The 23,596-nt window shown below is 35.9% G+C and overlaps 1 protein-coding gene across 1 annotated transcript; it reads right to left on the reverse strand.

The window, feature by feature from the left end:
* Positions 1–4,142: 4,142 nt before the first annotated feature.
* Positions 4,143–23,370, reverse strand: LOC121422443 (guanine nucleotide-binding protein G(o) subunit alpha-like). The gene is made up of 9 exons (XM_041617486.1): positions 23,210–23,370; positions 21,136–21,298; positions 20,376–20,467; positions 13,341–13,433; positions 11,333–11,493; positions 10,200–10,328; positions 7,962–8,091; positions 6,287–6,446; positions 4,143–5,215 (listed from the first exon to the last, which is right to left on the reverse strand). The coding sequence occupies exons 2-9, from the start codon at positions 21,257–21,259 to the stop codon at positions 5,025–5,027; spliced, it is 1,080 nt and encodes a 359-aa protein (XP_041473420.1). The 5' UTR covers positions 21,260–21,298; positions 23,210–23,370; the 3' UTR covers positions 4,143–5,024.
* Between the last annotated feature and the right edge of the window lie 226 nt (positions 23,371–23,596).

A 23,596-nucleotide genomic window follows, 5' to 3' on the forward strand; every position in this document is an offset into this window, starting at 1 on the left:
TGTGCGTTTCATAAAAATGCATGTTAGCAAACTGCGCCCTTTTCATGTGGTCCCTCTTTAAAGAGAAATTCCAGTAGTTGCAGTAAAAACTGATTTCATGAGTAAGTCTGTAAAACAAGGCTCAATTGTCAGTATATCATCCAGGATCTAGATCTGGTACAGTTACATTAACTGAACTTTGTGAATCTTGAAATCTACGCTAAAAATGTTCACACCGAAGATCCCCAACACAGATAAGCGCACGTGGGACAATGTATAATTATTGCTTAGAGCGTCGGGCCCGACGCCCTACCCGAATCCTGTGCTTATTTGCTGATTTCTCAGCAATTACACAATTTCTTCCAGAATCCTTTGGCACATTCGTTTATTTATACAAACAGACACTTTGGTGGTCATTTCATTGGATTCTGTACGAACTCATTTGATATCCTTACCAAAACTAGCATTTACCTTTAAGAATAAATCCAGAGACAATAGTGTACTTAAAAATTTCACTGTGTTTGAGGTGATGATGACACCTCATTTAAACACTACATTTCCTCTGGTGTAGCAACAAGCTCTGATTTTCTAATCCCCGAACACACATGGCTTGATCACCATTTTGTTTATTTTGATCAAGTCCTGGACAGGTGATCCACAATTCAATGCTTTTGTTGAACTTGATTCTTTAGTGCAACCACTGATCTTAGACCTTATTGTTCAGGTGCAGCCCAAAAATTCATTCATTTACTTTTATAAAGCCAAGGAATGTTAAACATCTGTTTCATTTGCTAATGTTACTACAATATAGATGTTTTCCTCAAAAGCACCAAGCCATTTACAATTAAGAATGGGAGAAACCCGATCATGAGTAGCCATACCTCACTACACTATTAAGTAGAGAGACTTCATCTTGTACAGTGTGTGGACATTTAGGATTTCTACTGGTCATCTTTGCAAGAAGCTCTTCAATAATTTTGGATTATTACACATTGGATTTCCCCATCAGGAGAACCAGCTTTTAGTTCAAATTCGGCATTATCCTGGTTTAAATCACCAGTCCATTCACTGCCGTTTATTTCGCCAGCGCTGGCGACTTCTTTCCTCTCCCATTGACTTTGTACACAACAAGGGCACACACCAAGAAGAGAGGTGACTAAATTCACGATAAGGCCTCACATTCTTTTAAATACATCCACTGCTCGTCTGAATATCCAAGTGGGAATTTTAAAATATTATTTGAGAGATCACTTCAATTGCAACACATTTTTGTTGAGGTGTTGCAGTCATCACTGGAGCGTGACCTCATTAGCCTGCACTTGATATGGTGATATGAAGCCCCTTTTTCACATTTGGAGGACTCAAGCTCTCGAAGGGAGGTGAGTTTATTTTCATTTCAATTCCTAAAAAGAGACCCAATTCTTTACAATCGGATCATACTTGTAATTTTACTGATTATTCCGTATGCTTCCCTGCACCTGGGATCCACCATACAGTAACATAGGCCTATTGCTTCACCTGCAGTTCTTACTTTTAAAGGCTCTTAGACACCGTTCTCATTACCGTCCTAAAACTAGTTTACTGAAAACTAGTTTAACATGTAATGAGAATGGCTGAAGTGGTCTTGAAAGCGATCTTTCAAACCAGTTTAGAAAACCACCTCGTGATGTAGTTTTCGAGATCGCTTTGCCTCGTTAAACTGGTTTTAGCATGAGGACACAACTGTTCTTCTGGAGGCGATCTTCGCACAATTTGAGCGCACTACTCCACACAACAGGTGTAGCATGCATACGCTGCAGTTTCAAATTTTGCGCAAAACGTGTCGTCCCACTGAGAGTGTTCCCATAGCAACAAGATCGCTTAACGTGAAGTGGTTTTGGAAACCACTTTCGGCTGATCAAAGGGAAATCCTCGCAAATCAATCTTCCAAACTGGTTTCTTGAACCGATTTGCAGTAAACTAGTTTCAGAAAGTATAATTAGAATGGGGCCTTACTCTTACTCTAGTGAGAGAGAAGTAAGTACTCCCGCTCACAATGAAAAGTAGGCCTTTCATGATAATGACCATCAGTGTCGCATAGTACTTTGAAATGCACAAATTGATTAATATCACAGTAATCTATATTCTTTGGCCTTTAGGTCAATGATTTTGCATAAACACTATTTCCTTGAATACATATTACCTCACAACATCACCATCCTCCAAAAGAATTGTATGTAAATTCCACATTTGTTTTCTTCACTTGCATTATTGAATATTTACATCTGGTCAAGAGTTTCTTGCTGTTGAAATTTTTCAGAATATGTACATAAATGGCTAGTACAATTGAATGCCATGTATGCATATCAACACAACATGAGTAGGAGTGGGAGGGGTCAAGGCACTTTTTATAATCCTGTTTACCAATGATACATTATCAGACTGAGGTTGCAGGCAAAACAAATGTGACATTTTACTAGTAATTTAACCAGTCAATGATGACATGATTTTTACTGCAACATAAAGAGTGGTGTTGTGTGTAGATTAGACCACAAAGTGCAAGTGCAACAGAGCTCTAACATGTACTTATGATAGGCCATTGGTTCGAATCCTAGTCGTGCTTGTTGATTAATTTTTTTCAGTTATGAATTGATATTGGTCCTTACTATAGTGACTTTGGACAATAAGAAAGTTGATAATATATTCATTAGGTCTGGCAAATTGAATGGTGACTGATGATAAAGACTTTGGCCAAAACTACTACGTCATACAAAAGAAGAGGTTACTTGGAAAAATAATTTCTGACCTTTACCAATGTTTGTGGTAAAGTAGTACTCATAATGTTGCAACACATATACTGGTACAGCTTGTGCATATAATCAAATGTTTCCCTAAGCTTTAAAACAATGTCACATAGAGGTCAATGCATAATCCCAGTACCGTAACCAGGATTTTTCGGCAGTTCTGTGGGCCGGGTTGGGGGTTGAAGCAACTCCCCGGCTCCCCCCAACTTCTTGAAATATTTTCTGTCGATTCTGGGAGCGCCTTGAAAGTTATCGTAATGGTAGTGTGAGATGTAATCAACAAGGCTGTATTGTTAGTATTTCTGACATATTTCATTTTGTATTAATTAATTATGCTAATTTCTAAAAATAAATCACACTTATGGCTCTAATTCAATAGAAAAAGCTCCTAGAATGCTAATTTTCATATTTCTTTTTAGCATTCATAACATTTTGTGATTGAAAAAAAATGGTTGCTTTATGATTTCCTTACATTTGTATTTACTATTCAATGTTTTCTACCTTTTATTTTTCTAATTAAACAAAAACACATGAAAAAATATCAAACATGATACATTGAATCAAAACTACTTCAATTGATACTAATACAATAATTATTTAAATGTGATAGATGCATGATTTATATGTATTCAATAGCAAGACTCATTGCTAAACCTCAAATACATTCATAAGTTAAAAATTGCCATATTCTGTTTTCTTTGCTAGGCAAGAGATAAGTTTAGGTTCCTTATTAACACAAACCTTACATTTCATTGAATTTGATTTAACATCATATATCCCCATGCATTGCAAATACAGTTGTTAGCAAGATCAAGGCATCATTTAAAAAAAAAAACTAGTTCATCTAGTCTACAAAATTGTGGCACACAGCAAGAAAAAAAAATCAAATACACACCATACACAACAAAAGTGTTCAGAGACTGAAAGAGGTACTAGCTTTCACTTGAAGAACTACAGATATTACGCTTTGGACTGAAATATTCTGTAGTAATAATGATGTAATAATCTAAACGACAAATTGATTGAAATGAAGGAGAATTCGTGCTGAAATAGACATCTTTTGGGGATCTTCTACATGTATGTAAAAGATCCCAAATAGTTGTCTATTTCACTTCAGCACATCTTCATAAAGCATTCACGTATGACCTACAACAATTCGCATTTAGGTGAATAACATAAGGGTGGATACCATCGGATCAATAATCAATGATCTAAACAATGATAATCTTGGAAGTGAAAGCAAGTACCTTGCTCTCTGACATTCAAAATATAAAGTCAAGAAAATAAAAAAATAAATTACAAATCAAATCAAAATATTTACATACATAAGCAAGCCACCATGGGAACTCTACATAGATATGTACATTTTTCTTAGGGGGAGGTTGTTGCAATGTAATGCTCAAACACTTGAAAATGTGACAGGTTTTTATAATCATATAAAAAGTTGACTTGAAAGTATGAATATTGTTTAAAAACATTTCATACTTGTGATCATAATTCTTTTTGAAAATATGAAGAATATCATATGGTTAGTCACATGACAGTACCATGATGAATACAAGTTTGCTCATTAATTCTTAATCATTTGCTTTTGACTGTACACTTTGTTATAAAACATCACTTTACAAAATTTATACCTTGACACTTATGATCTTGGGGTTTTTCTGAAATATATTTCATCTCAATTTATTATCTTAACTTTAGATTATTCAAGATGATTGATATGTGAATTCTCCAATGAAAATATATTTTTTATCATTGATGGTGCACACTTTGAAAACAGCCTTCAAGAAAACTCAACCCACATAACTCTAAAAAAAGGCATGGACAGGCAACAATCCCTTGCGAGTCATCAATCAATCTCAGAGGGCATGGGTCTTGTACCAGAATGCCTGATGACTCTTCACTGTTACCAACCCTGTTGACTAATTATGTACATCTTGCAAAATATCATAGGTGACAGCATATATCCTTCAGGAACCACAGCCCAGACTCAATGAAAAATAGGATATGACAAACAGTATTTCTGTTTAAAGAGTATACAGTGGCCATTAAGATGCATATAGACCACAAGCACCAGTAACTGCATCCACGAGGGTCGCAAATTAAAGTAAAACAGAGTAATCCCAGGCATTCCAAAGTCAATGTCACATGGCAGGACTAACCAACTGGTTACAAAACCTGCAGATCACATAACTGAAGGAATAAAAACTGCATGGTATACAAATGCAAACGAGGCTGGCAAGGCTGTGAATGTAGGCATCACATGAGGGCAGCAGCCTCAAGATTGTCTTTGACGATCGTGTTTGTCACTACCTGAAAGACCACCTCCATGTTGCTAGTGTCCGTTGCTGTGGTGAAATGGGGGTACACTTCCTTCTTGGGGTTGCGGTTGCACAGCTGGAAGCGTCTTTGGATGTACTTGGCTGCAGCATCAATGTCATAGTCAGGGCCTTGTAAGAAAAAAAAAGACAGACGTGGAAGGAATTAGTGGGGTTAAGGCAACATCGGTGCAGTTGCCTTCATTGCATTGATATTGAAATACTTACTAGAACCATGCCTGTTTATATTTCATAGAACCATGCCTGTTTATATTTCATACACCCATGCTGATATACATGTACATATATCAATAATACTAATAATAATGATAATGTAGATTTATAGAGCGCACACACCATCCAAAGACGCTGCTGGCTCAGCGACCGTTCTCTAGATTCTCCTTTATTACCATTTTTGGGGGTTGTTGTTAATGTCCTGTTTGAGGGGTCGTCATTTCTTCTCTTTTCATTCGGTTTTGTATAAAAGTTTTTGTTTTATCATAATATTTGTTATGTTCTTTTGTTATTCACATCTTACATTGTTTTGTATTTTTTGCACAGCATCTCTGACATAACTGTCATTGGCTGATCAAGAGCTACATATGTATTTTACCCTGGTTGAATAAAAGAAATCAAATAAAATCAAATCTTTGAATGCATTCAGGGTGGGAAGAGAATACAAGGGTTTATGGTGTATCACCAAGTCATGTAAAGGGCTGTTTGTAATCTTTTGTGATTAACTGGTAGCTCTAATAATAACTTTTCCATAAAAAATTTACCAACAGTCCTTATCAGGACTATCAAATGGCAATAAATCAAAAACCCTTTATTACTAACAGTTTACTTGTATATGAACCAAAAAAAATCTACAAAAGTACACGAAAATAGTTATACACGTATGCCAAATGTACCATTTCATAGTGATGGTGATGGCAGAGATGTTTTTTTTACCTGATAGCTCACAAAGCATCAGTACTGGGTAGCAAACATCACTATCTTAGTTCACTTTCTTAGTTCAACAATAGTAATAGGAGACAGGGCATCCATATAAAAAAGCTTTACTTTTATTTTTTTTCAGTTTGTTTGAACAAAATGGCAGAAGCAAACCAACATATCATGTCAACCTTGAAATTTTAACACCAATTAAAATATCTTACTCCTCATTTTTTCAGTTGCAACAAAGTCTGTTATTTAAGATATTACCTTGAAAGTCTGGGAAGTAATGTTGAAGCTGCCTTGGTGTGTGTAGAATTTTGTACTGGAACAAATCCACTTTGTTGAGAAAGAGAATCATTGTTGTTTGACGGAAGAAACAATTATTGCAGATGGATTCAAACAGCTTCAGACTCTCTTGCAAGCGATTCTATGCAAAGAGGAAGAATATATTGTTAAAATAATACAATGAAAACAACTTCTCTCTTTAGGATTTCAATGTAGTTTGGGTCCCCTACCTACCATACCATTGCTAGATGTACAGGTGATTTGAAGACTATTCTTATTTCATAAGATGCATTGTACAGTAGGAATTTCATCCAATGAGAGGCTTGAGATATGCCTTAAACTATTACCATAATCTCTGTGGACGGGCAGATATTTGTTTTGCAAATGAAAAAAAAATACAAATGAAAGTAGAGAAATCCTGGATATATGTACCAATAACCACCATCTATACAACAACCTTGATTTGAATGGCAAACAAGAGTTAGTGATACTTTCAAGATGGCATACAAATGTATTAATGATGTATTTCTATGGTTAAGTGGACACCTGATACTCAAATAGAGATTAACCCAAGTAAGATTAGCTCAAGAAGGATTTAGCTAATAGAGGGATTAACACAAGATCTGTCACTATTCGACCGGGGGCCTACATGAATTAATAATATACTGGGCATTTCAAATGAGGGGAATCCCATGTTTAATTATTTTCAATTGAAAAAAAAATAATAATAAAACCAGTAGCCTTAAAAGTCTTTTCATTTGAACATACAAATTATTAGCACTCCATACATATCATGATAAACTTCCACAAAAAATATGTATCATGAAACACCTTATTGTTGAAAATATCCCCAAAAATGGCAAAGGTGACCCCGCATATTAAATGAGGATTCCACCCTAGTTTCACATTCAATGAGGAAGAAAAAAATATATTTCACACATATTCCATATAGGTATAATAAAATACAAAAGAAATAGTGAGTGGGTGATGTCATTGGCTCCTCATTTGCATTCCGAACAGGATGTGCATGTAATTGTTTGGTGAAATTAAAGGGGAATGAAACCTTTGGAACAAGTATGCTTGTGTCGAAACAGAAAAATCAAAGAATAAGAACAAAGAAATTTTGAGAAAAATCGGAAAAAACTCTTTATCCATGATGTATTCTTTAAAATTCTGTATTACATGCCCTCCAATAGAAAGAATACATGTTCTACTGATAGATGTAATAAAAGAGGCAATTTAAGTGAAATATATACTAAAGTAATGGGGAGAGTTGTTCAAGAGTGACATCACACATCTTTGTCGCATTGCCAATGTGCCGGATCTCCATAGCATTAGTGATTTCAATATTCAAAAGCTCATAACTTTCCCATTACTTGTCCGATTTTTCTCAAACTTTCTTTGATTTTTCTGTTTTCACACAAGCTATCTTGGTCCAAAGGTTTCATTCTCCTTTAAGCAAAATTTTAAAACATAATAACTTTCTTATTTTTGGCACTTTTATGCCAATTTGATCTTTCTCTTTTCATACAAACCAACTTTTTGCTGGGGTGAACTTGCCCTTTAAAAACCCAATATCATTCTATATTAAAGAATATAACAATACCAACATGCAATATATAGCGCATATCACTGCCAAATGGGTCCCTTTTCTTACCACTTCTGGGTCTTCAAAGAGAACCATATCATAACCACTGAGTGCAGCTACAAAAAGTAATGCCTTGACATCGTCAAAACACTGGATCCATTTCCTTCTCTCCGACCTCTGACCTCCGACATCATATAACCTGATCATAGCAAAGAAGTTTAAGAATAATACAAACAATAATAATAAAAATGTCACCTTTTACCCATGGTAGCTGATTCAGTAAAAAAAATTGTTCTCTCAGTGGGCCCTGCTTATTAAAAAGGACATTAAGATCAAAATGCTTCTTAATATGTGATTGCATATCATCCCATCAATAAAATATAGTACATGAACTTGGTGAACAGAGTCAATCATGGCTTAATTTTGTGTCAATTTTGATACCTATGACAAGTACAAGAGAAATATCAATGAAACAAATTATGAAATCGCCCCAGCGTAGGAATTCCATGAAGGTGACAGGCGATATCACCCTCATCATATCCCAAAGCACTCATAGTATTTCCAAAATTTACTGCTTTGGGGCTACTATCTTTTTGAGAGTTGTCCTAAGATATGCGGCAACCGATTTAAAATATATTTAGAAATTCAATATTTTATATACAGCAGAACAATATCAGTATTTACCCTATAATTGCTTGCTGCACACAAAAGTAGCCTTTGAAATGAAATAGCCCAAAATATCAATATCGCCCAGATGTGTGAATAATAAATAACCCATTAATGAAATCCAAATTATTTCCTACCCTGAACTGCACTCTCCCCTATGCCATTCTTACAAGTTTTCATGGGTAAAATTAAATTTTGCAAGGACTAAAACTCAATACTCAATATGCAGGACTGTTTAAATACAAGCTACTGTATGTGGTAAAACCTGTATGTATGTTTTCAGTGTTTAGCGTGTATAGTGAGTTGACCATCTATCTAGCATTACCGTATCTGATATTTTTGGGTTATTTCTTTGTTGTTATTGCTGTGTTGTTGATTTTTTTCATTATTTTAATTTCATTTTAATTTTTTGTCTCACCTGCGAAGCAGAGTGAGACTATAGGCGCCGCTTTTCAGACGGCGGCGGCGGCGTCAACATCAAATCTTAACCTGAGGTTAAGTTTTTGAAATGACGTCATAACTTAGAAAGTATATGGACCTAGTTAATAAAACTTGGCCATAAGGTTAATCAAGTATTACTGAACATCCTATTAGAGTTTCATGTCACATGACCAAGGTCAAAGGTCATTTAGGGTCAATGAACTTAGACCATGTTGGAGGGATCAACATCGAAATCTTAACCTGAGGTTAAGTTTTTGAAATGTCATCATAACTTAGAAAATATATGGACCTAGTTCATGAAACTTGGACATAAGGTTAATCAAGTATCGCTGAACATCCTGCACGAGTTTCACGTCACATGACCAAGGTCAAAGGTCATTTAGGGTCAATGAACTTTGGCCGAATTGCAGATATCTGTTGAATTCCCATCATAACTTTGAAAGTTTATGGATCTGATTCATGAAACTTGGACATAATAGTAATCAAGCATCACTGAACATTTTGTGCAAGTTTCAGGTCTCATGATTAAGGTCAAAGGTCATTTAGGGTCAATGAACTTTGGCCGAATTGGGGGTATCTGTTGAATTACCATCATAACTTTGAAAGTTTATTGGTCTAGTTCATTAAACTTGGACATTATAGTAATCAAGTATCTCTGAACATCCTGTGCGCGTTTCAGGTCACATGACCAAGGTCAAAGGTCAATGAACTTTGGCCGAACTGGGTGTATCTGTTGAATTACCATCATAACTTTGAAAGTTTATGGATCTGATTCATGAAACTTGTACATAAGAGTAATCAAGTATCACTGAACATCCTGTGCGAGTTTCAGGTCACATGATCAAGGTCACAGGTCATGTAAGGTCAATGAACTTTGGCCATGTTGGGGTTTTTGTTGAATAACCATCATATCTCTGTAAGTTTATTGGTCTAGTTCATAAAAAGTGGACATAAGAGTAACCATGTATCGCTGAACATCTTGTGCGAGTTAGAGTAGTATTCAAAGTCAGCACTGCTGCTATATTGAACCGCGTGATGCAGGTGAGACGGCCAGAGGCATTCCACTTGTTTCAATTATTTAGTTACTTAATAATTTATTCCTTCCTTTATATATTCTTTTATTTATTCAATTTATGTATCTATTATCATTTATTTGGGGGAGAGGGGGTAATCAGAATATAAGTTTCCAATGTACCTTACCTGAATATGACACCCCTTATTTTGAAGTGTGTTTCCAGTATCCCTGTTGTTCTGACTCGAGCTCTCAAGACATCTTGAGTATCTGGTTTGTATTTCTCAGATGTCAGCCTCTCTATATTCTCAAAATAGCTGGATGAAATATAGGGAAAAGAATGGAAAACATGGAATTTCCAGCCCATCAAACTACATCTACATAATACGTATACACCAAAATATTAATATATAATTCATCTACAATATTAGTGACTAAAGCCACTTAAACAAAAATGCACTAAAATTATGCTGATTTTTTGTATAAAGAATACTGTTTCATTAGCTTTAATTCTTACATACTTCTCTTTATTGACTTTCACCCTTGATTTTCTCTTAATGAGAAAAAGGACAATTTTGTTATCACTCATACATATCAGTGGAGGTGAAAATGGAAACCAACTGCACAATCCCATGAAAAACACCCACCTCCCCAAGTTGGAACTGTGGTTAATTTCACTATAAAAATGAAGGTTGAAGAACTTCGGAATTCATGAAGTAAAGTCTCAGGCCCCTATTCTGATAGTCTGATTTAACTTAACCCTTGTCTAAGTGTGGTACCGGTAATAAACTGCCATATTTAACCCTTGTTTCGTATTCTGATAGCATTCCTTTCAAATGCTCAAATCTTGAATAATGATATCATATATCCACCTCCTTCGGTGTTTCTTCCTGCCTTATCCTGGCTAAGCTGGGTTTCTTCTGGTTCACACGGTTCTTTGAGGATGTGGATGCATATCAATGAAAGTTTCAGAAAAAATTGGACCAACAAGTTATTGTCACACATTGAATGATACTTTGTGTTGATTCTCTTGTTGGCACAGAAGTGTGCTTTTAGTAAATCTCAATAATCAAACGTTCACAACTTTCTTATTTTTTGCTCAATTTTTCTAAAACTTTTCATTAATTCTGTTTCTAAATGAGAGTTTCGTACTGTAAAATCGGAAAATGGCATAAAAACAGTCCAAATAGAAAAGCTTCAGTGTGTCCGTGTGAATCGAATGCTATTTTCTGATTTCTTTCTTTTGTTTTTGTCTATTTCATACAATTCACTTGTTTTAGGGATTTAATCCTCCTCTGAGAGATCACATTTATAGACTTACTAGAGAGCAGAGTCATTGAGTTCATATTCATGTCCTCTGGAAACACATTGACGTATTCCAGCATCGTTCCACAAGGCAATGAGTGAAGTCGCTATGTCATGCTTCATTACGGTGTGTTCATCAAAACATCTATGGCACTGCAGGATTGCTTGTGCATGGGACTATGGAGGAAAAAAACAATGATAAAAAGAATGATTAAAAGTTAGTAAATGAACAATAATTCTTGCTATAAATTTATATTAATCATGTCTACAGAGACATGAAACTCAATTATGGAATGGAAGACTTAATGTTGCTGTTGTTATGTTCAAATACTGTTTTAAAGCTATCTTGTGTGTAGAACTGGATCAAGGATTCTTAAAATAATGAATCTCATTTATTAAATCGCCCTCTCTGATAAAAAAATCAAAGATAAAGCAGGATCCTGGAGGTACAGAGGCCGGTTTTGAAGAAACAAAAAATCCCTCTAATGTCAAATTGACAGTCTCTATCCCATAGTTAAAATGATACAAGAGGCTGAGGCAATTTGCCTGTTCAAAGGGAGAAATAGCCTGTGTTTTGGATGGATGAATACACAATCAAATTTGGAATACACAGAAGTACATTATAACAAAGGAGACCCCCCCCCTTGGGTCACATGGGGCAAACTGTACATGACCAATTTGAAAAACCAGTATCTCTTGTATTCTCTTCATGAACCCCAATATACAGTGAAAACAACTTGTCAAATTTAATTGTGAAAAAAAATCCTATTTTCTTTTTTTTCCATCCTGTTTTTAAGCCTAAAATCTGATTTTTCTTTAAAATTTTGAAAAAAATAACATAAATCAATATGCTAAGTTTAAAAAAATCTTGTTTCGAGGGGTAAATTCCTAAATGTATGTAGTGTCAATTTCCCCTTAAAATCCACTGGATAAGATACTACTAATTGGCAACTCTGTTGTAATACAGATTGGGGTGCCCCTAAAGGTGAAAGCTTGAGAGATGGAATACTGAATTACAATTACTTGTAACAGATCACACATTAAAAAGAAAATAAACCATGTGACATGAATCATATAGATCTTGCTTTGAAAAACTGGGCCTCATTACATTTCTAGGATCAACGGCATTGATCATTGTGAATGATCAATCGTATAAATCACCCCAACGATCAATTGCTAAGCTTCCTTTTAATACCAGGGTCTTAGTCTGATTGTATTACATCATAACAATGAAGACAAACCATTGAGAGGGGTAACAGCAGGTTGTACCATGATCCAAGCAAGGTGTTGAATACAAGCACTGGAATGACAGTCATCTATCAAACTTAAAATGCTTCCCTTTCATCGAGAAGTCTGGCTAATCCTGATTAATTAGAGCCTTGCTTTACAGACTGACAAAAAAAAAACAAGATGGGTTTGAACCAATCTGATCGGACTATCACGTAGCGAATTTATAACCAAGTTGTAGATATATTCGTACATGATGAATTGACTACAATGTTTATACCTCTGTCAAACGTATAACACTATCCTGAAAAGTTAGTCTGGTTAGTTAACACTTGCAGTATTTGCATGTACTATTAAAAGTTAAATCTTGACAGACCCACTTGTTGAAACTAGTCAAATATACTTAAATTTATGATAGCTGTTTATTTTCTTTGGTCTGTTGGTAGAATGGCCATCATGCCATCATCCGTCCTAAGCACACAAGTTCATTTTACACTGATTCACTGCTATAATTAACACATGACTCCAGTTTATGGGGTGTACAGTGTACTAAGTATTTGGAGAATTTGTTCAGGATTTGTAGTTTCATCAAATGGGGCGTAGTGCAAAAAACATACAGTACAGTACTGTGGGAAACAAGTATACAAGGATTTCAAATGTTTTATCAAATAAAATCAAATATAAACTTCTGTAACTAATGGGTAGTTTGAGGGTTTATACTTGAAAAAGTGTCAACCAAGCTCTATTGGCATGACCAATACCGGTACATGCTACTAACTATACATTGTAAGTCTTACCTTATTTCTAGAGTTGGCAAGAGGTATTCGTAACAGGCCCATCCCGTTGAGCACATACTTCATGGAATTCAGTAGATTATCCAAGACAGCAGGCTGGACAGAACAGTCAAAAGAAAATAAACAACCACAATTGGCAACTATACAATAACAATTTATAGGTAAATGCAAGTAGTTGCAGCAAACAATTATTTCATGAGAAGTCTTTTAAATCAATGTTAAAGATAAATGCCAGTTGTGGTAACGATTTCAAAATGAGTTCATACAGAATCCAATGAAATGACCACCTAAGTGTCAGTTTGTATGAACAAAAAAATATGTGCCAAAGGATTCTGGAAGAAATTGTGTAATTGCTGAGAAATGAGCAAATTAGCATGGGATTAGGGTCAAGCGTTGGGCCGACATTCAAAGCAATAATAATACACTGTCCCACCAAGGAAGCTCCTTGGTCCCTCGTGTGCTTATCTGTGTTGGTGATCATCAGTGTGAACATTTTTCAGTGTAGATTTCAAGATTTCACAAAGTTCAGTTTATATAACTGTAACAGATCTAGATCCTCGATGATATACATGTACATGTAGTGACAATTACCGGTAAGCCTGGTTTAACAGACTTTCTTGTGAAATCAGTGTTTAATGCAACTACTTCCATTTATCTTTAATGGTCACGATATTAGCATCTACATGTAGATCTTGTACATTAATGTAAACTTGTCTCTGTAAAATCATGAAATCTTAGCACAAAATCGATAATTCTGATGGTCACTAACCCAGAAAAGCGTATGTGGGACAGGGTATTAATATTGCTTGGAAAAAATACCCGACATTTGATGAAATTCTGTGCTTATTTTGCTTAATTTTTCAGCAATTATGCATTTTCTTCCATTTGGCACATGTACATTACATACAGTACTAACACCTGGATGATAATTTAATTGGATTTTGTTCGCTCTCATTTTGAGATCGTTACCACATCTGGTACTTATTTTTTAATGTTTATAGTGGATACATTATGTGTAACTAAGGCCGTGTTTATGCTTCCACTTTTCAGGCCAGAATCAGCGTTTCCAAACGTGATTAGTCCAAAACACGGTTGCGTCCATGCTTCCTTTCATTTAAACGCTGTTTCAAAACGCCGATCGTAAGCTCACAAAAAGGTGCGTTTGTAAACGTCGTTTGACCAGAATCAGGCTTTCTGGAGAAGTATAAATGGAACCACGATCCTAAACGTGTTTAAATGACGTCATTTGGTACATGCTTCCGGTGAGATGAAAATCCGCGGGCAAATACAGTCGCATTGCTCCGTGTTATCTCCACGTAATATCAACACTACTTTCGAAAAAAGGCGCGCCTAATTTGACCTCGCTTTACGATGCGAAGCCAGCTTGAGATCGTGATTTGCCTCTGAAAAGTTAAGCATAAACAGCAGCACTCCAGAACCATGTTTACGATCGGAGTTTTGAATCAACGTTTGAAATCGCTGATTCTGTCCTCGCAATGGAAGCATAAACACACCCTTAATTCATGGTTTGAATCCTGCTGAGTACCTATGATTGAAATTAGTACAAGTTTAAAGACATATCTACAAATGTGTACAAGAAAGTAGAATAATAATAATAATATTTTGTGCATTTTGGCGGATTACTCTACTTTTTTTTTCTTCATTTTTGGAAATTTCTTAGGGGGAAGGCAAACAGTTCCAAAAGGCTTAAAGTCTTAACAGAGAAATTATGTACAGCATCTAAATTTTAAGAAGTGGAATGTTATAAAAAAAATTTAACACAATTTTTTTTACAGCGCCGCTCGCTATCTTTTTTACTGTCAAGTCTTGCGCAACTTTTGAGATACCGGTAAGTTTTGCGTCACCCAGGTGCGAGGTTCTGAAATTATGCAACATTATGTAAGTGCATGTCAGACCAAAAATTGCTCTAAAACATGATTTTGTGTACAAAGTCAATGCATGAAATTTAGACTAAATATTAGTGTTCACTCCCAACACTATACATGTAGCACTACATGTACATAAAAACAATATAATCCTGAAGTACAGAAAATACTATAATTCAAGCTTCATTTTTTTTTGAGGTGTATTACAATTTAAATCTCTGTGAGATATTGTCCATATGCTTCATGGCTTCTATTGTACTTAATAATACCCATATCAATAATAGCCCCTATTAGTAAAGATTGTGGTTTACGTTTGTTTACAAACAGTGTTTACACTCAGTAACAGTTACACATGAACAGCTGGCAGCACAATAGAAGGCATTATTTTTGCACAGGACTCACTCACACCATGCTAAATGTGTATTTAAGTGATTATTGATACACAGGGTCCAACCACTTGACCAAAGGTCCGCTTGGCCGAAGGCTAGATCAAATAGGGTCATTCCCCAAATTTTTCGTTTGGTTCCTCTTTAAATGATCACAAAAAAGAGCTTATTTGACAAAGAAAGCACTGCCAATTATGTTATCAGTGTGAAAATACATGCACTCTCATTTCAGCCTAACACTATATCCAAATGATAAATTTCTCTAAACAAATCTCATGACTAGAATTATCTTGATCTTTAAAAATTGATTTGTAAATCTTGTTTGAGGGGAAAAAAATGTGGAAAGACAAAGGGCAAGTTTTCTAATAAGCCTGATGTATACATATAGCAGTCTACCTGTCTGTACATCTAGACACCAAAGAGCTCCTTGATCAGAAGTTATGAGCATTATGCTTTAATAAAAAAGTTCAACACTAAATATGAAACACCTGCCTATTGGTTAGGTTAAAGCTAAAACTTGTGCTCTGTTTATTGTCACAAAAACAATTTACTTGCTCTTAATCTAAAGTCCTACATGTAAGTTCTGAACATTTAACAATTCTATGATTCCTTTCCTCATAATTTATATTTTCTTGCTTGCCTGCATGTAGATGTCATTTAAAAAACACCAGACCCCTAGTGGCCCTACAAAGTATTTTTTTCTAAAATCAAGGCAACCTTCCTGCCAAAGACAAAAGAATTATTTTTTTTCTTAATATACATGTACATGTATTCTCCACTTACAATTATCAGTAGCTAAAAAAAACACTCTGCAGTGCACATATATTGTTTTCTAACATAATATTATCAAAAGCAATGCAGGAACTTTTCTTATCAACATTGTGTTGTATTCCATGTGTTGAAGTGAAACTATCCCCTGGTGCTCGTCCCACTCTATTCTTCCATTGTAATGCCTTTGTGTGGTTGACCTTAGAAGGGTGTCCTGTAGAGTTCACCTTAGTGACCAGCATGTGTCATGTCAACTGTCACAGTCATCACCCCGTGGGATGCTTGCCCACACGTCCAACAACAATACAACCATCATAGAGCACACTTGAGGTCTTTTTTTCTGTAGTTGGTAGTACCAAGGAGGTAGTACACTGTAGTTCTGTCCAGTGAGTTTAAGGCAATACATTCTTTACACTCTTAAAAAAACGAAGAGCTAATTTAGCTCTTAAACTAGAGTGTGTATACATAGTGACTGCACTTCAGAGTGCTGACTTGTCTAGTTCAAATTTGAACGAGAAAAATCAGCACTCCAAAGTGCAGTCACTATACATGCTCTTTAAAGAGCTAAATTAGCTCTTTTAAAGTGTACATTTATCCCTAAATTTAGGTAAAAGCAATTGTGTACTACAGTTTATAGTGAATAACATTACACAAGCTACAGAGCAAATATTGAAGTTTCTCCCAAAATTAGGAAGAAAAAAAAGAGGAGTTTAATCTGTTCTTTTTTATTACTAATTATTCATTTATTTTTTTATTATTTTTTTTGGGGGGGTGGAGTTGTTGGTTGGTTGTCTGTTTGTTTGTTTTTTGAAGGTGGGCAATTTTAATGTGAAGGCCTGTGATGAGGATGATGAATGCTTTCCTGCTATTCTTTCAATAAACATATCAAAAACGCCTATCCCAAGTTCCCAACACTTGAATTCACATTAATGTTGAAATCTGATCACACTATTAAGTGACTTGTACATGGAATAATGCACAACTATTTACTGCTCCCCAATAGGCTACTGTCACAAAGTACATTCTACAACAATAATGAAAACACATTTCAAACTGTCTATTGTCTGCTGGTTTGACAGAGATGAAAAACAGCTAGAAATCACGGAGGCGGGAACAACAACAAAATATTTCCAAACAAGACCATTGTTGCATATTTCACCCCACAGGGTTTTAGTCACACATGAATGGTGTCTGTTTACAAATTAACCTTGATAATGAAACCATATCAAATAAATTTACTAGTATGTAAATCAGAAACACTCAATTGTGCCACAATTCACCAATGTAACAAATTGGCAACCGTTTACCCCAAAATCTTTGCTTTGACTCAACATTGATTTTCTTTTTCATGACATTGAACTGTAAATATTGTACTGATATCAATTCTCTATACTTTCGACAAGGGACTTGTAATAAATTACAGAATGATAGCAATAAAATCAGTCTGATTATACATTATAATGGATTGAACTACATGTAGCTGATAATAATTAAACTGAATTGCTCAACAATATTCTTTGATATATAGGATACTTTATTCTCTTCCATCTAATGCCTCTCTCCTACATAATTGTCTGTTTTGATCGACAATATTTGAACAAGTCACAACGGGCCTGCTATGCAGTTGACTGGCCCTTGAATGTAAATTCAGGCTCACAATACATGTAGATGTTCAAGGCAAATAAACGATCACATTATGCTGTACATTTCATATGACCTTCTAACAGTATGATGAGGCGATATTACATTGTGCTTCTCTTTTAAACATTGCAGTCTCTTTGCAAGTGGAGCCATTCACACTATGAAGACGGCAAATATGTACAGTAAAAACACCTACATGTATAGTGATACATGTGTATCAAATAGAGTGGTATTCTGATCTTAAAACCAGGGTTTAACTAGAAAACAGTTTTATTCCATGTACTTCTATGAAATTTTAGCCAGGATTCAACTTTGTTTCATTAACATTCACTGCAAAAATACTATGGCAAAAATACTATACACTGTACAAAAAACTTAATTGTATAGGGCCTATATATATATCAGGAATGCGAAACAAATTCACGAGTAATGCAGTTTTTGTAATGCCAACAATTAAGTTCTTTTATTAACTCTCCAAATTTTCGGTAGACCTCTACCTTCTTCAGGGAAGATTCGTGAATTCCTGGATGTCAATGTTTCTAAGAATGATGATTCGTTAAGTACTAGTGTATACATCAAACCAACCGATTCCTTCTCTTATCTTGAGTATAACTCATTCCATCCATCCCACACAAAGAAATCAATTGTGTACAGCCAACTCCTAAGGTACAAACGTATCACATCAGACCCCAAAGTGTTTGAGGCTGACGCTGCGAACCTCTGTGAACTTTTCATCAGACGAGGCTACCCACCTCGACTTGTCCACCATGCCCTTGCCCAGGTTAGAAATAAATCAAGAGAGGATCTCCTATCTGCAGAACCAAAACAAGGGAATAATGAAAGGATCCCTCTTGTCACTACGTACCATCCCCAGGCCAAAAGGTTTGCCAATACCACAAAGAGGGAATGGTCTGCCAATATCAACCTTGACCCTAAACTCTCAACAGCTATGGGCGATCCTCCCCTTCACTCGCAACGCCAGCCCCCAAACATTAGAAAGCTACTAGTAAGCAGCGAACTGCCCAAGCCTTCGCCCCCAAAAGGCAACAAAAGATGTGGCAAGCCACGATGCCAAGTGTGCACTCACTTAACTACCGACAGCACAGTAAAAATTTCTCAGTCCCTTACTGTCCACCCCCCTAACCACACATGTGACGCACATAATGTCTTATATTGCATAATGTGTTCCAAATGCCCGGGGGTCTCTTACATTGGTGAAACTAGCACCAAATTTCGCACTAGATTCAATAACCACAAAAGCTCCATCACCAAAAACAAAAAGGACTTTCCTGTGGCCAAACACTTCAACCTCCCTAATCACTCTGTCAAAGATATCAAAGTCTGCATCTTCGGCGGAGGATACAGATCGGCAGAGGAACGGAAATGGGCTGAGCTGAGACATATTGTCAAAAGCCGCACGTTTGAAAACGGCCTCAACAAGGATATGTCTTGGCTCAACCCATTCACATTCTATAGATAACCATTATCTTTCTCCTCTTTGCCTTTATTTCCTTAATTCTGTTTTCATGTTTATTATGATCTCTCTATGCAATGTGCAGCGTGCGCGATCTCAGCTAGACACTCTTATTATTACGAAATCTTTTCATTGTTACAAAACTTCAATCATATTCTTTTATTGTTACGTATATTACGTAACTTACGTCAATAATGATATTTTACCAAAAAGCGCGCAATATACAATAATAACAGCATTTTGCGCACCTAGCAGCAGTTACCCTAGTCCCGCTGAGATCGCGCACGCTTTAATAAAAACAACTGTCATTCAAACTTGTCACAATTCACGAATCTTCCCTGAAGAAGGTAGGTCTACCGAAAATTTGGAGAGTTAATAAAAGAACTTAATTGTTGGCATTACAAAAACTGCATTACTCGTGAATTTGTTTCGCATTCCTGATGTCTTTTTATTGCCAATATGTGGAAAACCAAGATGCTTATATATATATATATATATAATTATTCTCAATGCCATAAAAGATTTTTTTTAAATTGTAGCAATTTTCACAGCAGGATTAAAAATAATTTTCACTATTTTATGAATGATTTAGCAATTTGCACTTCATAAAGTTAACTATAAGAGTTAGGACCTAACCTAAAACCTTTGAAAATGTAAAGATAATTACCACCCACATGGTTGTGTAGTTTGTCTGTGACTTATCCATATCAGGCACAGATCTATTGATAATGGGAGGCCATAGCTGAACATGTAGCTATATTGCATCCCATTAACTTTATGAATTAAACAAAATCATAGCAATGAGAAAAGCTATTTCATTAGTGTAAAATGACCCAACAGTATTAGAGGTTGTAGAAAAATGTGATAATAATGTTCAGCCTACCTTGAAACTCATGAGTTCATAATCTGTGAAACCATCACTGTGTATAATTTTCATTTGCTTCACCAGTGTACTCTTTCCACTTTCCCCAGCACCTGGCAAAAAAAAAAGAAGAAATGAAATGTGCTCAATGCCGAGGCTTTTCACCACTTACGGTTACACTTGAATGAAAAATGCAATGATGAAACGGTTTATTTCCAATTTGTCTAATGCCAATTCGTCCAATTGCCAACTCGTCTACTATCATTTGGTCTATCATCAGTTTGTCTAATCACCACATGGTCTACTTTCATAATAGTCTGAAGCCATTAATTAATTAATACCATGGTCACATTTGCTCTACGGCGGCCGTACGGAGAGTCGAAAACAGCCGTTTTATTCATTTTTATTCAAACCACCTATATGTAGCTGGTACAAAAATGTTAAAACTGCTGTTTTTGACTCGCAATACGGCCAGCGTAGAACAAATGTGACCATGGTATAAGAATTCAAAGGCACAAGGCCATTTTTGGATAGGGCACTTTAAAGGAAAAGGAAGGCAGTGCTCACTTTAGGGGCATCCAGGGCCATTAAAAAAGGGCATCACTAGTTCTATGTACTTTCCAAAGGGACACATGCACTGGATTCCCATAGGGCACCAAGGCCTCGGGCAAAAAGGGCGCTTATTTTGGCCTTATAGTCTACAATACTTAGAAGGGCATCAAGGCCATTTCTGAGGGCATCGGAGGCTAAGGCCTTTGGTTAATTCAAGCCCTATTCCTACCTAGTAAGAGGATCTTGACTATATTCTCTTCCTGTCTAGCCATAGCTACCAAGTTGCGGTCTATCTCCTCGCTGCGATGACGAGCCCTCTTCTGCTCTTGGTCTAAGCTCACGCAAGTCCCCATGGTTCATGGTTGCACAAGGTGCAGACTATCAGATAGAATCTGGTAAGAAAAGTAACAAAATATTGAAAAATAACTCATGAATACAATATGAATATCTTTTCTCTCTGATTAATGGAAAAATGTATAAAAAAAAAAGGGCGGCAACTAATTCCTTGAGTTGGACGTTGGCAGGGTGCTCTTCGACCTAGGCCTACTTATATACCGAGAGTTCTCTGACCAGGAAATTCACCCTTGTCCACCCCGATCACAAAAAAAAACAGGAAAGTAAAATGATTAATATTCCTAGTCTGAGCTGAGAGAAAACTTAATACAGTCTGCTGAATACCATACCGAAAAATTTTGTTTAACAAGGATTTTTTTCAAAGGCTGCAGGTTTTCTTACAAATTCGGCAGCCACAAATTCTTTCCCAGATTCGTCGAACTTAACTGGCAGTGTTTGTATTTTAACAAATTTAGATTAGGAGCCTTGCCAGGCCCTAGCTAGTATACCCAGTTGTTGTGTGTCCAGACAGGTTGGGTGTCCGGACTAGTCTTGAGGACGCAATGATGATTTTTTATATAGGATGGGGGGTCGGGTGTCTGGACACTTTATCTTTTTGAAGTCTTCTTTTTTGTCTGTGGATTACACTAAAAATATGAATTCATTACTTGTAATAATTTTCTATTTTGTTCTTTATAATATTTCCTAACATTTTGTACTAATAATTGATGAAACTTCGCTTATAAATTTTTCCAAATGACATTCTAAAATTGATCGTCCGGATACACAACAACTGGGTATACTGTCATACATGACAGTATATGACAGTAAAAAATCATCATCATTGCGTCCTCAAGACTAGTCTGGACGATCAATTTTAGAAAGTCATATTTGGAAAAATTTACAAGCAATTTTCATCAATTTTTATTACAAAATGTTAGAAAATAGAGAACAAAATAGAAGATGATTACCCGGTACTTCCACTGAATTCATATTTTTAGTGTAATCGTAAGATAAAAAAGGTTTCAAACATATGAAGTGTCCGGACACCCGACCCCCCATCCTACAGCCTACAGTGTATAGTGAGTGATTGTCTCAACAACCGGCCTTGTATTACCGAACGCACACATCGTATGCGTCGGAAAATAATTTCATAAGCTAAAAATTTTGCAACATTCTTCCAAAGGGAACTTGAATGTTCAAAAACACAATTTCAAAGTCTTGATATTCTAAAAATATTATGGTAAAAATAGCTTATCAGTGATTTTTTCTCAATTTTTCCCATATAAAACACACGTTCGGTAATAAGACAAATTTTACAAAGTTATATCATAACCTTGTTCATACTCATAGAATGAGTGGTAATAAACTAATAGGATGGGGGCTCGGGTGTCCGGACACTATATTTTTGAAGCCTTCTTTTTCGTATTTGGATTACACTAAAAATACAAATTCAATGGAAGTAATCATCTTCTATTATGTTCTCTATAATATTTCCTAACATTTTGCACTAAAAATTGATGAAACTTCGCTTGTAAATTTTTTCAAATGACTTTCTAAAATTGATCGTCCGGACACACATCTGGGTATACGACACCTTTTTCAAAATTCAAGTGACCAGAAATGTCACATGCGAAGGGTCCGATTGGAAGCTAATAAATTGTAAAAACAAAAAGAGATTTCGGCAAAATTTTTACATATTCATATTTTGTACTAGGTAATCGAATATTTATGGTGAAAGTTTGATGAATTTCATGAGAATAATGTGTTTGATATGATTGAATTCATGAAAAGCGTTCGGTCATACATGTACGATCCACTACTATTGACTCCCATCGCCGAAGCTTAGAGCTCTCGGAACTGAACTGGAGCCGAGTCTTCTTGGGGTTATTTCCCCGCCGATCCCTGCGGCCAGCTCCGCATCATCCCGCGAAAGGTGCGTGAATCAAACACTCAACGTAAATGCTTACCTGCTCGTGATCTTCACTTGTTGTAGCTCTGATCCTAGTTTCTGAAAGAGGTCTGGACAGTATGCTGAATTATATCCTTAATTACCCGGAATAAAAATGATTTCTTCGGCAAAGGAATCGTGAATCCATCTTTCACTCTGTCGACCGGTCGCTCGTCAGTACAGCTAGACATTTACATTGTCAACAAGTACAGTACGCCCTCTCTCGACTCTATTAAAAGGAAAAAAAATAACATGCCCAATCCTGGGGCGGTATTCTGGAACACTGCCCGGGGGGGCCACTTACATTGACGAGTGGATACCATGCGCGACCAAAAAAACACGTGAAAAGGATGTCTTTTTCACGACAGGGCACGTTACGTACGTACGTAACGTGAAAAGGGTGTCA

This window comes from Lytechinus variegatus, chromosome 10 (assembly GCF_018143015.1).
Source record: "Lytechinus variegatus isolate NC3 chromosome 10, Lvar_3.0, whole genome shotgun sequence".
NCBI lineage: Eukaryota > Metazoa > Echinodermata > Echinoidea > Temnopleuroida > Toxopneustidae > Lytechinus > Lytechinus variegatus.